Source organism: Cuculus canorus, chromosome 8 (assembly GCF_017976375.1).
Source record: "Cuculus canorus isolate bCucCan1 chromosome 8, bCucCan1.pri, whole genome shotgun sequence".
Taxonomy (NCBI): Eukaryota; Metazoa; Chordata; class Aves; order Cuculiformes; family Cuculidae; genus Cuculus; species Cuculus canorus.
The window spans coordinates 20499326-20512052 of record NC_071408.1 but is presented as its reverse complement, the minus strand read 5'-3'; the positions used below and the strand labels follow the sequence as shown (position 1 = coordinate 20512052).

The following is a 12727-nucleotide window of genomic DNA, read 5'->3' as shown; positions in this document are numbered from 1 at the left end:
GAAAACATCATTGTAAAGAAAACCTGTGTAACTCCCCAAAAGTACAATAGCTTAGCCAGAACTTAACTATACTTCAGCTTAAATCAAAACATTCCGCTTTGAAACGCTCCACACGCCGCCTCGCCACAGGTGCCACCGGTCCACAGGGGGAAACCCGGGACCTGTTCAGGGCTTTGCCGATGTTTTGTCTCTAGCGCCGGCCTGGAGCCCCGCACCGGCTCCTCCGCCGGCCCCGACTATCGCGATGCGGGCAGCGCGGGGAACCGGGGGCGGTGCCACCGTGAGGCGCGGGGGAGGCTCTGCCCCCGGTCACAGGCCGGGACCCGTCCCGGGAAACAACAGCTCCACCGCGCCCCCTACTCACCACCCCGGAAGGAGAAGGAGGAGGAGGACGGGGTAGCGCCACGCGGCCACCGCTGGGGCCAGGACGGGCGGGAGGCGGGAACGGCATCATCACCCCCCCAACCCTCACGCGCTCTGGTGCCTGACGAGGCTCCGCCCCCGCCTCGCGCCGCGCCCCGCCCCTCGCCGAGCCTCCGCGACCCCCCGTTCCGCCCCTCGGAGAGGCTCTGCCCCCCGCGGCCCCTGCCAATGGTCCTCGACCCCCTCGTCCTCGCCGAGACTCCCCCCCCTCGCCCTGTTCTTCGTAGAAGCTCCGCCTCCCCGCGTCTCCGCCCCGCCCCCTCGCCCCGCCCCCGCTTCGGGACCCGGCACGCGGGGTCGGCCGAGGCGCGCGCAGCCGCCATTTTGTGGCAGCAGTTGCGGCTTGGTGCGGGTTGCGGGGGTCGCGGTCGGGAAGGGCCCCCTGGTCAGGCGGGAGCTGCCCTGCCTCTCGGCCGGGGCTCACCCGGGTAACCGTGTCCAAGGCCCGGCTGATGAAGGGGAGGCTTTCAGGCCCCTTCAGGCCCTAGAGCTCACAGGAGTCACGCCATGACCTTGCCTGCTGCTGCCTTTGGAGACCTGAAGTCTTTGTTATTGCCAAGGTTTCCAGAATTTGCGGTCAGCCTGGGTGCCAGTAGGGACGTTTCCCAGCTTTACCACTTTTATGATCCCGCTGCCAGGGCTGCTGGTGACCCCCAGTGGAAGGGAGCAGCGGGCTTTGCTGTGGCCCTGCAGCGTGGGGCGGTGCATTCTGTTTTCCCACAGCCAGTAAAATGGCAAGCTGCTAGCGTAATACATAGGTTTTGGCCTGTTCATCCCGCTGGTGGAATGAAGTCTTATGTAAAAAACAGTTTATTTGCTGAATGCAGGGGTGAAGGTTGGAACACATAGGGTGATGGTGGCAGCCCAGGCTTCATCAAGGTCCTAGGGCTTTGCATATAAACAAAGGCAGTCTTGTGAAAGGTAAAGAAACCTAGGCTTTGCCTTCAGCAGTCACGTGCTCTGTGTGTGAGCGTGATCAAGGATTGTTCAGTAGTTGCTGAAATAGTCATTGGTTGCCTAGAGAAATGGAAGCCCCATCCCTGGAGGCATTCAAGGCCAGGTCAGATGGGTCTTGGAGCAACCTGATGCAGCGGGTTGTGTCCCTTCCTGTGTTAGGGAGTTGGAAAAATTATCTTTAAGGTAGCCCCAAACCCAAACCATTCCATGATCCCTTTCTACTGGCAGGGCCCTTTTCCTGTGACTGTTAACAAAGACTGAGGTCTGCTGCAAAGGAAAATACATACTAAAATACTGACCAGCTCTAGGAGTCCAGCCTGAGAAGAAACTTCATCGTGATAGGTGAAAGGTCTGTTTTCATTAGGCATAATTCCTTTAAGACCTGCCCAACCACCATTATCCCAAGAGTCATGAGTAAAATCTGTCAGTCAATTAACACAGCAATAATTTTTGTGACTTTTGGCTCCAGTTACAAAGCCAGCTGAGCTGTAGCAAAGAGAAGCACTTTGTCTAACCTAAGGCCTCTGTGTGTCCCAGCTGTCAGGAAATGAAGACCTGAGGTGGAAGGTCTCATGAATGTTTCCTGATGCTTAATATCCATATTTCTTAGGCTTTGTATTTGCTTGCTTGTCTTGTCTTCTTTATTTAGAATTCAGTGTTCTCAGGCTGAGCATGTGGGCTTTCTACCATTTCTTCTGCGGAGCAAATGTCATTCTCCCACCTCAAAGTGTCCACTTTATTTCAAGTGTGCTGAGAATGTGGTTTTTTTTTCTTTTGCATATTTATTTCTGCTATTATTTGTTTCTCCAGTTGCATGGTTTAACTCTGTGTGCAGAGAGGGCATAGGAGCTAGTTCTGCATTCCTGACTTGCTTATATTCTGTTAAACTCAATGGATGTTTTGAATGTGCAAGGATGGGGCTAAAAATTGAGTAAATACGAACTTAAAAGCTTTTGCTCTCCACATACACTGTATGCATACCTTATGCAGTAGTCCTTAGCACAATTAACCAGTTACACTTTTAACAGGTAGAATTTTCCTGTGTAATGTTTCCATGAGTATTTGTGTTTCTCCCTATATATTAGTTATACTGAACTGAATGAGATTTTGTATGTGTATGAAATTATTCACCCAAGCAAGTGTCAAATACAATAAATGTAATAAACAGTTTAAATGTAAATATGAGAAAAAAAATAGCTGTATATTCAGGTGGAAACAACTTGGTACTAAAGTCTCTCTGCTAACAACTTTTAGATATCCCATATGTACAGTTTGTTAGTGCCTTTTATTCAGCATTGGCATTCCTGGGAATCACTTAGTGCTGCCAGCCTTACACTGACTTGCAGTAGTGTTGGGTACCTTGCTGGCCCAGGATGAGTCAATCCAGAGTTAAGTGTGTTAGCTATTTCTCTTCCTCTCTGGGGTAAGATACAGACAAGATACTTGGGCTTAAGGAACCAGATGTACAAACATTCAGATTAAATACATTTTAGGAAATTCTGCTTTTGAAGGCCTCAAGATGATGTAATGAAAATGAACTCCAGTGTTGCTTTCAGCTTACCAGATCTGACAGTCACTGCACTTCAGAGGGGAACTTGGATGCTCAGTTGTTGGAAAACTGTCAAAAATTTGGATAATCCATCACTTATTTTTTATTCTCTTAGCTTTTAAGCCTTACACATAGTTTGTAAACTGCTGTTGAAGCAGCTGACCTGCATAAAATCGTAAGTGAAAACAGTAAATACAACAATTATTCCATTAGATTTCTCAAATGCAAAATTTATTTGCAGAGATTGGAAAAAGGGGACTGTTAATTAACCTTCTGTACTCAAGAGATTTTGCTTAAGTCCTTCAGCAGAACTAAGACAATTATAAAGCTATCTTATTTCCAACAACAGAAAAGAGCAGATGCAGATAGGAAGCAAAAAGGAGAACTCAACAGACCTGTGCCAAACATGGGTGTGTCTGCAGCGCACAGTGCAGTGGCTGCAGCAGAGCCACATTGAATTACTTTTCTAGTCATTCCACTTAGCTTTGCTGGGAGCGACCAGACTAGGAAAAAAGCCGAGATTTCTCATTTCAAGCCTTACAAGGACAGACGTTTATTTAAAAAAAATAGAACTGAGAAAAGTTGGGTGCATGATGCACCAGCACTGCTGGTGAGTCTCGGGGGAGAATTAGAAGTGCATTCTCATTCAGTCTCATTAGATAATACAAAGTCTCCCTAATTGCTTCTGCGGCGCTTGATTTGTGCTGGAGTAGGACTGTGAGAGTGTTATCCATTGGGGAACAGGGATCGTCATGAAAATGAGATGTGAATCTTGTCAGGACACCTGGCGTGTATGGAATTTTAACTAGATAAATCCTGGGACAAGAAATTTTGTTGGAACTGCTGAATAATAATTGTAAAAGTTTTGGAAGTTAATTTTTGCTGCTCTGATAGCAATTGTAATGACTTAAGATTAATTTTAGCATTAAAAAAAGGTAATTGCAGTACTTAAAACCCTGAGGCAAAACAGTAGAAATGCTTTGGAAAGGATAACTATACCTGCACGAGAAAGACTGTCTGTTTAATAGCATTAACTGGTCCAATTAAGGAGATGGAGGAAAGGCCAATTTGTTACTTCTTTAACTGTTCTCTGAGCAGTGGTTTTGATATGCAAACAATAGAAATTAGTTTGGTTTAGTTTGTTTTTAGTTCTCCCCCCCCCCCCCAAATTTAAACATTTTAAGGACTACTGGGGGGATCTTTTCTCTATTTGTCATTAGGAGCTTAACATCACAGGTGCTGCTGTTTTACCAGCTAAACAAGAAGAGAGGCATTGGGTGTGTTTGTGCAGCAGGGATTTTGTTTCACATCATTAACCTGCTCTGGCCATAACCCCAGTGTAAATAACCACACAGAGATTATTCTTAATCAGAGGAAGATGAGACAAGAAGATGTTTCTTTCTTAGTCCAAAAAAAGCAGGAGGTTTGGTCTATTTTACCACTGATAAGAGCTAGAGCAGGCTGCAGGCTGGCTGGATGTGATGTAGGATTTGCTGCCACAGAGCCTTCCCTAGGGCTTGTCTGCTCTAACAGAAGGATGCGTGTCTTTAAATGTAGGTGTGGGAACACGTGTGTGCACACACCAGTCATTTGCAAACACAGGGATTTTGTGTCAATGCATTTGAGAGTATGTTCTTGCAGCTATAAACAGGCATGGATTTTACCAGAGGAAGTAGAAGGAAAAGAGTTTAAGAGGGTTTTAATCTGTCCAGGAATCGTTATCTTTCATTTCCTTGCTGTAGTACTGGCATTGCTTCTGACACTTTTCTTAGATTCTGAGTGGTTCAAAAAGTTTTAACTAGAAGCTAAAAGCTAAGGCCCAAACCCCTCCGTGCAGCTGCACAAAGGCAGCAGCACTGTGTGGAAGGGGCAGCACTACTGTCTTCCATTGTGGCAGAGACAAGATTTTTTTTCTCTGCCAATGGTTATTTTGAGCTTTCCAAGGGCAGCCCTTCACCAGCTGGAAGCGCAGAACACCATTTAGGTGATGGCTCAACATCCTTAAAGCAAGCAGCCCATCTGTTCTATAACCCCAGGTGGATAGTAGCACAAAGGCACATTTCTGTTTCAGCTACAGGTGTATTTCTGCCTCTACCCACCAACAGGTGCATAAATATTTGTGTATCATACATACAGAGTACTAAAACAGCATTCCAGAACAAAACCACCCCCTGAATGCATTTATGCCTGAGCAGACTTCTAGAAACTCATACAAGACCGATGTTAATCACATTGTTCAGGGCACTGCCCCAAAGCTGTCAGCCAGTGCTGGCTAGACCACCACCTACTATCACTATCACCGTGCTGGCTGTGCCCACAGATCCCACGGCAAAGAGTATAAAGCCTACTTACTTATATAAGACAAACAAACCTACCATTAATACAGAGTGATGTAATCAGGAAAACAATAACTAGAAATTTCTAATTAAAATTAATCATAAAAAGCACTTTAATTTTGCAAAATTTAAAGCCGACGAGGAGTTAATTTTTTCCTTTTCAGTGGGGGTAGTGGCAGTGGACAGAAGGCTAAACAAAGTGGACATCATGGACTGTTACAGTAAAATACATGGTCTACCATGTGCAAAAAGATAGTTACATATAGCCTGAGAGGTGATACAAGTGGAGCAGCAGGAGAGAAATGAGAGCTTAGCAGGAGCAGCGGGTACTGTTGTTATTAACGTCCAGATTCTACAGTAGCTTTACATAGCTTTATTCAAATAGAATGATCTAATCCAAAGAGAGGTTCTCTGAGCTCTGCACTGCAATTAATCTTCCCATTCTTTTGATTAATTGCAGACACATACCTTATCACTTCTGTTAAATGACCCTAGTGCGTTTCCATTCTCCAGCAGCATTCAGCCTGCTGTTGCTTCACGAGGAGCAAGGAAATAACTGACCACAATATGATTTTCAAGGGGCAGTCCTTTAATGATTAATACAAATATGAATGGCACCACAACCACCTCTCTTCTCAATCTCAGCTTCTAAAAAGAAAAATCGGAACAAAAGAAAGACACCGAAACTGTTACTTGTTAATATTCTTTGTTAGTCACTTTAGCTTTTCCTAATCAAATTATGCCCATGTGTTTATATTCTTTTCTAATATAAAATCTCATCATTTACTCCCCCCCGAAACCATCAAGTCTCCCCCTCTATATAAGCAGAGGCAGAAACTGAATGAAAGCATCTGCACTTTTCCTGGTATTCTGTTCATTGAGTAGAAGCACAGATGCGTATTTAACAGTTTGTCCTAGAAGTAGTGTGTTACCGTTATTAGAATTACAAACTAGTAATGTTGCAAGTAATTAACAGAACAAAAGCGCTGACCCTGCTGCAGTGCCTGGATGTAGTGGTCTGATTTTGCACGTAAGCAGATTAGACTGATGGGACTTGCAGACATCCATATGCAGTACGGAGAATGTAACTACCAATATTTCAACATTAAGCAACTAGCATTGTTTCCTTTAAAATGCCCTTCACAGTGGATATGACCTCCCAAACAAGGAACGCAGCAGATGCACAGGTAGCAAAGAAGTCCAGTTGTAGTGTGTTGGCCAAATTCCAACTTCAGTAATTACACTCTGCTCTTAAATTCCCCCTGCAGCTCTGCTAGAATAAAGCTCTTTTTCAGCTTGTCCTAAAGCATTGTGTAGTATTTCTGTGAAGCCGCATAGCACTGAAAAATATCTCCTCCCATTAAAATTGCAAGGGGAATTTAGGTAGACAGAAAACTATTACCAGAGTTTGAATCTGGGCAGCAGACCAAGGTTAACTTACACTTGGATTGGGATCAAGGGATCTTCGCTGACGAGGAGTGTCAGACCCTTGTTAAAGAGCGCAAGTGGGAATAGCTCACTGTGCTGCCTGAATACAAACTTGGAAACTTGGGATCTCTGAACCTGGAAGTGACCACAGAAATGTTTCCTAACAAATGACTGTATAAAAGCCTCTAGTGCTGTAGAGAACTTTATCACAAACTTGTTTGGTTATTTAGTGGCATTGCTGAAAGTATTTGTTGATAAAAATAAGTTCTGGCAACTTGAAAAAAACCCCACAACAACCCATATTTAAAAGCCCTCTTCACCGATGGACAAGTAGCTCTATAACTCAGTTATGCCAAGGCAAGTACTGAAATTTCAGTCCACAGATCAGCCCAGAGCCTCTCAGCATTTCTGCAAGCCAAACCAGGCCTGCAGTACCAGTAAATGTGTTCTGCTGCGCACACACCTTTAACAGTTTTCTTAGCCCCTAAACTGGGACTCATTTAAAATAGGCGGATCACTGACTCACAAATTAGTTTATGTCCAAACCCCAAAAGTCATTCTTACTAAACAAGAATAATTTAGAACAATTATTGTGCAAGTTCCTCAAATTCCTACAAAAAGGAAAAAAAACTTTCTAAATCCATCCACACTGAATGTGTTTGCTATTTGTATTTTGTGCCTTTTTTTCCTTTTCTTCCTGTTGTTGTCTTTCTTTTTTCGTATCAGGGCAGCCGTAACATTGATCCTCTTATTTCACCCATTTTTTTAATCTCAGCTTTCTCCTATTTTCTTGTTGCAGCCCCCTCACAATAACGGTAGCACCAGAGCCACCACTGTCACCAGCACTAACACCAGCAACCAGTTATCTCATGCAAAACTCTGGTGGCTATTCATCAACACAGTAAGTCTGTAGCTTTTCAATATCCAGTGCATTTCCACTGATAGAGACAGTTAACGTACTGCAAGAATGAAATATGGAGTCATCTTTTATCTCTTTTTCAAAGTAACAGGCTATATCAGCACTATCTATATCATGTCTGGAATTCCAAGTCACCATCATTCAGGCAGATTTGGGTAAGCGGGTAATCATACCCAATGGCTGTGATGTACTTGGGGGACAGTTTCTATTGGCTCTCAAACAGATGTTTCAGGGCAGTGCTGTTGGGTTCATTGAAGGCACTGGACCTTTTTTTGTGCTTCAGTTCAATGTAGATCCAGTTCATTCCAACCAGTTCACCACAACTCAGGCTTCTGTCACCGTTTTCAGTTCTTATTCTGACAGCGCTTCCGCACCAGGAAGCATTGGTTTGATCACACTGCCTGGCTTTGACAATACCACTGTCATCAGTCTGCAATGTAAATGCCATCCTTATCCCACAGGCAAAGCCCCAGAAGCGCTTCTCCGTCAGAGGCATAATTTCTCTCTTCATCACAGGCATTTTGACATCAGTGTTGTAAAGCCTGCCTTGTGATTTGAACCTGCCAGCGTGCAGGTGCAGTTCCCAGATCTGTTCCTGGGCACGTACTCACCACTTGTTGCTTGCAGGTACAGTTGTCCTGTGCTGATGAAGCTACCACCCAAGTCAAACTCTGCAAAACCCCAGGCAGAAAAAGCATGGATAAAGTCCCAGGTGGCAGCAGGCAATATCCAAATCTTTAACCCATTGACAGTCTACTCATTTCTACATGCTGGTGTGCTGCTCCCTTTATCAAGATTCATTACAGACCCACCAAGCAGGTTCTCCTTCCAGAAGAACGAACATCTCGTACCCAAATCCTAGAGAAGTCACGAAGCTGTGCTTCCATCTATTACTGCCTGGGGAGCAGCACCAATGCCCAACTCCCCTCTTGCTTTATGAGGAAAACAACAGGGAAGAGACAAAAACTGACCTACCTTGGGCTTCCCTTATGGATTAAGGCACAAGCAGCTCACCCTTTTCCTTCTTTAGACTTTTCATGGATTATGTAAAGGCACGTTTGAGGAACTTCTCCCATTTCTGTTCAAAGAAATCCTACTCTTCCATCATCATTACTCCTGTGACTGCCGTCATAGGGCTTGTTTCATTTCACTGCCTAGAATATTATGAGTTACAGACTTCTTCCTTTCTACTCTCATACACATATAAAATTAGGCCTTTTGGAGTTGTGTCTGCGCTGCCTGGCATAACTGCCAGCTCAGGAGGAATGACTGCTCATCAGTTTGCCAGCTCTTCTCCTGCTTGTAGAGCACAGAAGCACACTCATCTTCCAGCACAGAAAGCTGCCCTCCTGCTTTCCTTCAGCACATCCTCATCCCAAAGCAGTACTAAGAATGATGATTTTCATGCCTGCATTACCCTTACAAAGCTGTTAGCTGTTACAGAAGGAATTTTTCAGTCTGAACTGAGAGTAATGCTTCTCAAAGTACACTCCAGTAGCTCCCAAGCATCCTAAAGATCGACAAAGCACGAGTTACCATTTCCATGTGTTTTGGCTGCTGCTGCAAGCTATTTTCCAGTTTGCATTAAGCAACTCCCATTTATGCGATTTGTCAAACACTGTCAGACACTTTATAAATCATTAGTTTGGGACCAGTAACAACCACAGAACAGTGCAGATGCTGTTCTCCCATCCAGCTACGTGCATATCACCTTGCAGCTAGCTTCTTGTACCTGTGCTGCTGCTGTCCTGAGGGCCTGTCCTGCTTCACATCAGCGCAAGCTGGACTACATGCAGCGAGGCTTGTGTCTGATGAGCAGAGGGAAGTCACCCTGTCTGCCAGCCCGTATTTGTAACAGGGTACAGCTTGAAAGTTAGAGCTCCAGGCGTAGATACCCTCTGTCTCTAGAGAAGTTGAGTTGAACTTTTCAGCCAGACCTATTTCTAAGCAAGCCACAGAAATGCATGCTACTTGAGGCAGCAGAGGCAAGTTCTTCAAATTACTCCTGACTCCTTTATAGCACATTATCACACCTCACCATTTCTCCTGCCTTCACACAGAAATAACAGTAGTTACCTTTCTTAGAAAATAAAAGATGTACAGTTAATAGTATGATAAAAACTGCTTGTGCTTGGAAAGGGACATAGGGACAGGCAGCAAAAGGCCTTTTTGGTAAACAGTAGTTTGGTTGTATGATGCTTATAGACATCTATGGCTGCTCTCAGCTTCATGTTATCATTTGGCAGCTTCCCCTTTTATAGACACAGTGGAGAAAAATTAGGTGGTTTGTCAAAATACGTGAAAGAAAAAACACAGGGAAGATTCTCATTTCTGTTACCATACTTAAAAACTGCATTCATTGTCTCTCCCTTCAAAGCTGGCCAGAGCCTGCTGACAGTTTTCCAGTATGCCCATCTCTAAGCAAAATGTGCCAAACAGAGGCAAGAGAAGGGCAAAGAAGGATTTTAAGTTTCCTTGACAGCTCTGCATAAGTTGTCAAAACAGAAGTGACTTTTTTGTACCAGTGAGTTTTCTCCTCTACAAACAAGAGCAACAGACTTATTTTAAAAATAAAAAGTCTTTCCGAATATCTCTATACATACATCTGTTTATAGGCACGTATACAAATAATGCCTCTGTGACACTAAAAGAAATAAGAAGTATTACTTCCTTGAATCCATGCTAAGATGTAAGGCAACTACAAGAGTTAATTATTTAGAACAGCAGACTGTAAAAGGAATAATCCTGTAGGAAATAGGGAGTGCATTATTTCTTTAGTGATCTCTGCTTCCATGGAAACAATTTCTCAGCACAATTCTAAGTCTCATAAAAACAGGGCACTGGGTCTATGTAAAACAGCAAGACATTTCCAATTAAACAACCGGAATGCTTTTATATAGACCATTAAATACTTTGTTCAGTATCAAATATGATTATCGTGCTCACTGGGATGGGAAAAGCCAGCTACTTCCCATGCGCCAGCTCCAAGGGGCCAGATGAAGTCACCCTGTACGCATCCCAGTGTCCCCTGCAGCCTCAGCGGGGTTTGCAGCAGCAGCACAGCACACCCCCTCGCAGAGGCCAGGTTGTGCTGGTCTGCCACAGCCCACCTTGCCGGGGCACTGGACACCCCGGCTTGCTTGCCTTCCACCTCCATAGCATTGCTTTCACCTGCACAACGTGATGTCTGCACAGTTCAGTAATGCCCAGCAGAGCAGATTCTCTGCTGGTACAATGTAAAGGACCTACTCTGGCTCCTTCTGCTGGCAGAAACAGAGCTAGAACCCACACAGCCAAATCCGTTTTGGCTAATGAATACAGTTGAAATTGTAATTTGATCATTACTTTCACTAGAGTCACCCATGGAACCAAACCCATTACATTAGTGATCCTACAGCAAGGATTACCTGGGAAAACTGTGCAGACAATAAAAATCTACCTTCCTGGCATCCCTGACACAAAGTACCACCAGGAAGGTTTCTGAAGGAGGTGAAAGCAGCAAGTTTGTAAGAACAAATAAAGGAAACAAAGCTACATCAAGGCACACAGCGCTGTACATTAAATTTCATCAGGCACCATTAGGAACGGGTATGCTCTTCCGTGGAACCAGCTGTGACAGAGCTCCCTCCAGTGGTGACACACTCCACGGAATCACTCCTTATTGCTACTGACCTGGAGCAAAAAGCCAGACCTTACACTCTAGACAAGCAGCTGTTACACATACGGAACGCATCTCTCATGGTATGCAGATACAGTCCTTATTACAGACTCCTGAATGCCGTCCCTTAGGAATACCAAAGCAGCAGGCAAAAGACAAAAAAGTACTTAATATCAATGGCAATGATGTTAACCATCAGTTTGGTTGCTGGGGGGGAGGGAGTCCCCTTCCCTCCACTGGAATGCAAGGCATACATACATCCCTGTGGAGGAGCCTCACCGGTAACTGGGACAGCAAAACTTGGCTCAGCCAACAAACACCCATAATCCCCATAAGTTATATGGTCGGGGTTTAAGGTTGGTTGGTTTTTTAAACCATTGACTCTTCCGAGTTTAAATGGTCTCATTCTGCTGGTGGCTCAACCATTTTCCATGTCCTGAGGAACAACATGGCAAGCCATCACAGCTGGTCTTATAAACAGAAACTTGGGATTGGTCCAGCATAGGTGCTCTAAACAAAAGCCAGCACACAAGAGCTGATGGAAACAAAATAAACCCCAGATCTTCCCAATAAGAACATGTAATGCTTTACGTGTTTGATAGTGGGACTGATAGCATTAGTCAAACAGATCTTTATCTTCTTAGAAGCATGCAGCTTCTAAACTTAGTATCAAACATAGTAAAAATAAACAATGAAAAGAGTTTGGTAATTTTCTTACCACGTCTCCTAACAATGAAATTACTTGGCATCACAAATGCAGTATTTCCAATTTACACCCAATATCGTGGGATGATGCTGGATGATAATGGCAATAGCAGTTATGTTTCCTCCCACACCACCCTGCTAACGAACTCCTACAGAACCCACAGGCTGTGTGCGTACCAAAGGCTCAATACTGCACCATGTCCTCTTCTCAAGAGAGAGCTGCTTCAAAAGCATGTCTTGCTCAAAGCTTTTATAACGTTACACCACTGTTAAATAAAAAAAAATAGACCTGTATTCCATTAACTAGTTTTAATCATTAAATAGAGATGTAGCCAGCACATTGTTACCACTACTTGAGTAATGCTGACATCCAGCCTTATCACTTGGGAACAGACTGTATGTGGACAATGAACATAACCTACTTGTTACAAAGAGGTTCAAAATTCCCTCCCTAGGCATCAGAACTAATTACACCTTTTCACACATTTATACTTTGTTATTTTTCTAACCTATGCAAAACCACAAAAGAACACCTTACATCGCAGATCAGGACGCCGCAGGGAAGGAAAGCTTCATTGCCAAGAGGAAAACTAGAAATACAGAACGCCGTGCAATGTTTTTAATGAGGAAGTGCCAAAGATGACATTTTAGTGCATACACAGACTGAGTCAACATGCCTTATACAGAGAGATACAACAGGTTTGTAAATCATACACAGTAGCAGGATCTCAATCTGCGCACCAGACCTGAAC

At 44.2% G+C, this 12727-nt stretch overlaps 2 protein-coding genes across 4 annotated transcripts in view; both read right to left on the bottom strand.

Moving 5' to 3' along the window:
• The window catches only part of OMA1 (OMA1 zinc metallopeptidase), a 30468-nt gene extending 29945 nt beyond the window's left edge, over nucleotides 1-523 (bottom strand). For 2 of the 3 annotated variants that reach the window (XM_054072944.1, XM_054072946.1), the window contains exon 1: nucleotides 365-523. The gene's annotated coding sequence lies outside the window, so the exon portion shown is untranslated. The other variant, XM_054072945.1, reaches the window with a different exon arrangement.
• A 4651-nt stretch (nucleotides 524-5174) lies between these two features.
• On the bottom strand, nucleotides 5175-12720 carry TACSTD2 (tumor associated calcium signal transducer 2). The gene is given in 4 exon segments (XM_054072991.1): nucleotides 5175-7736; nucleotides 7738-8125; nucleotides 8128-8211; nucleotides 8214-12720. Coding segments are annotated over 4 exon segments (864 nt in total). The 5' UTR covers nucleotides 8311-12720; the 3' UTR covers nucleotides 5175-7441.
• Between the last annotated feature and the right edge of the window lie 7 nt (nucleotides 12721-12727).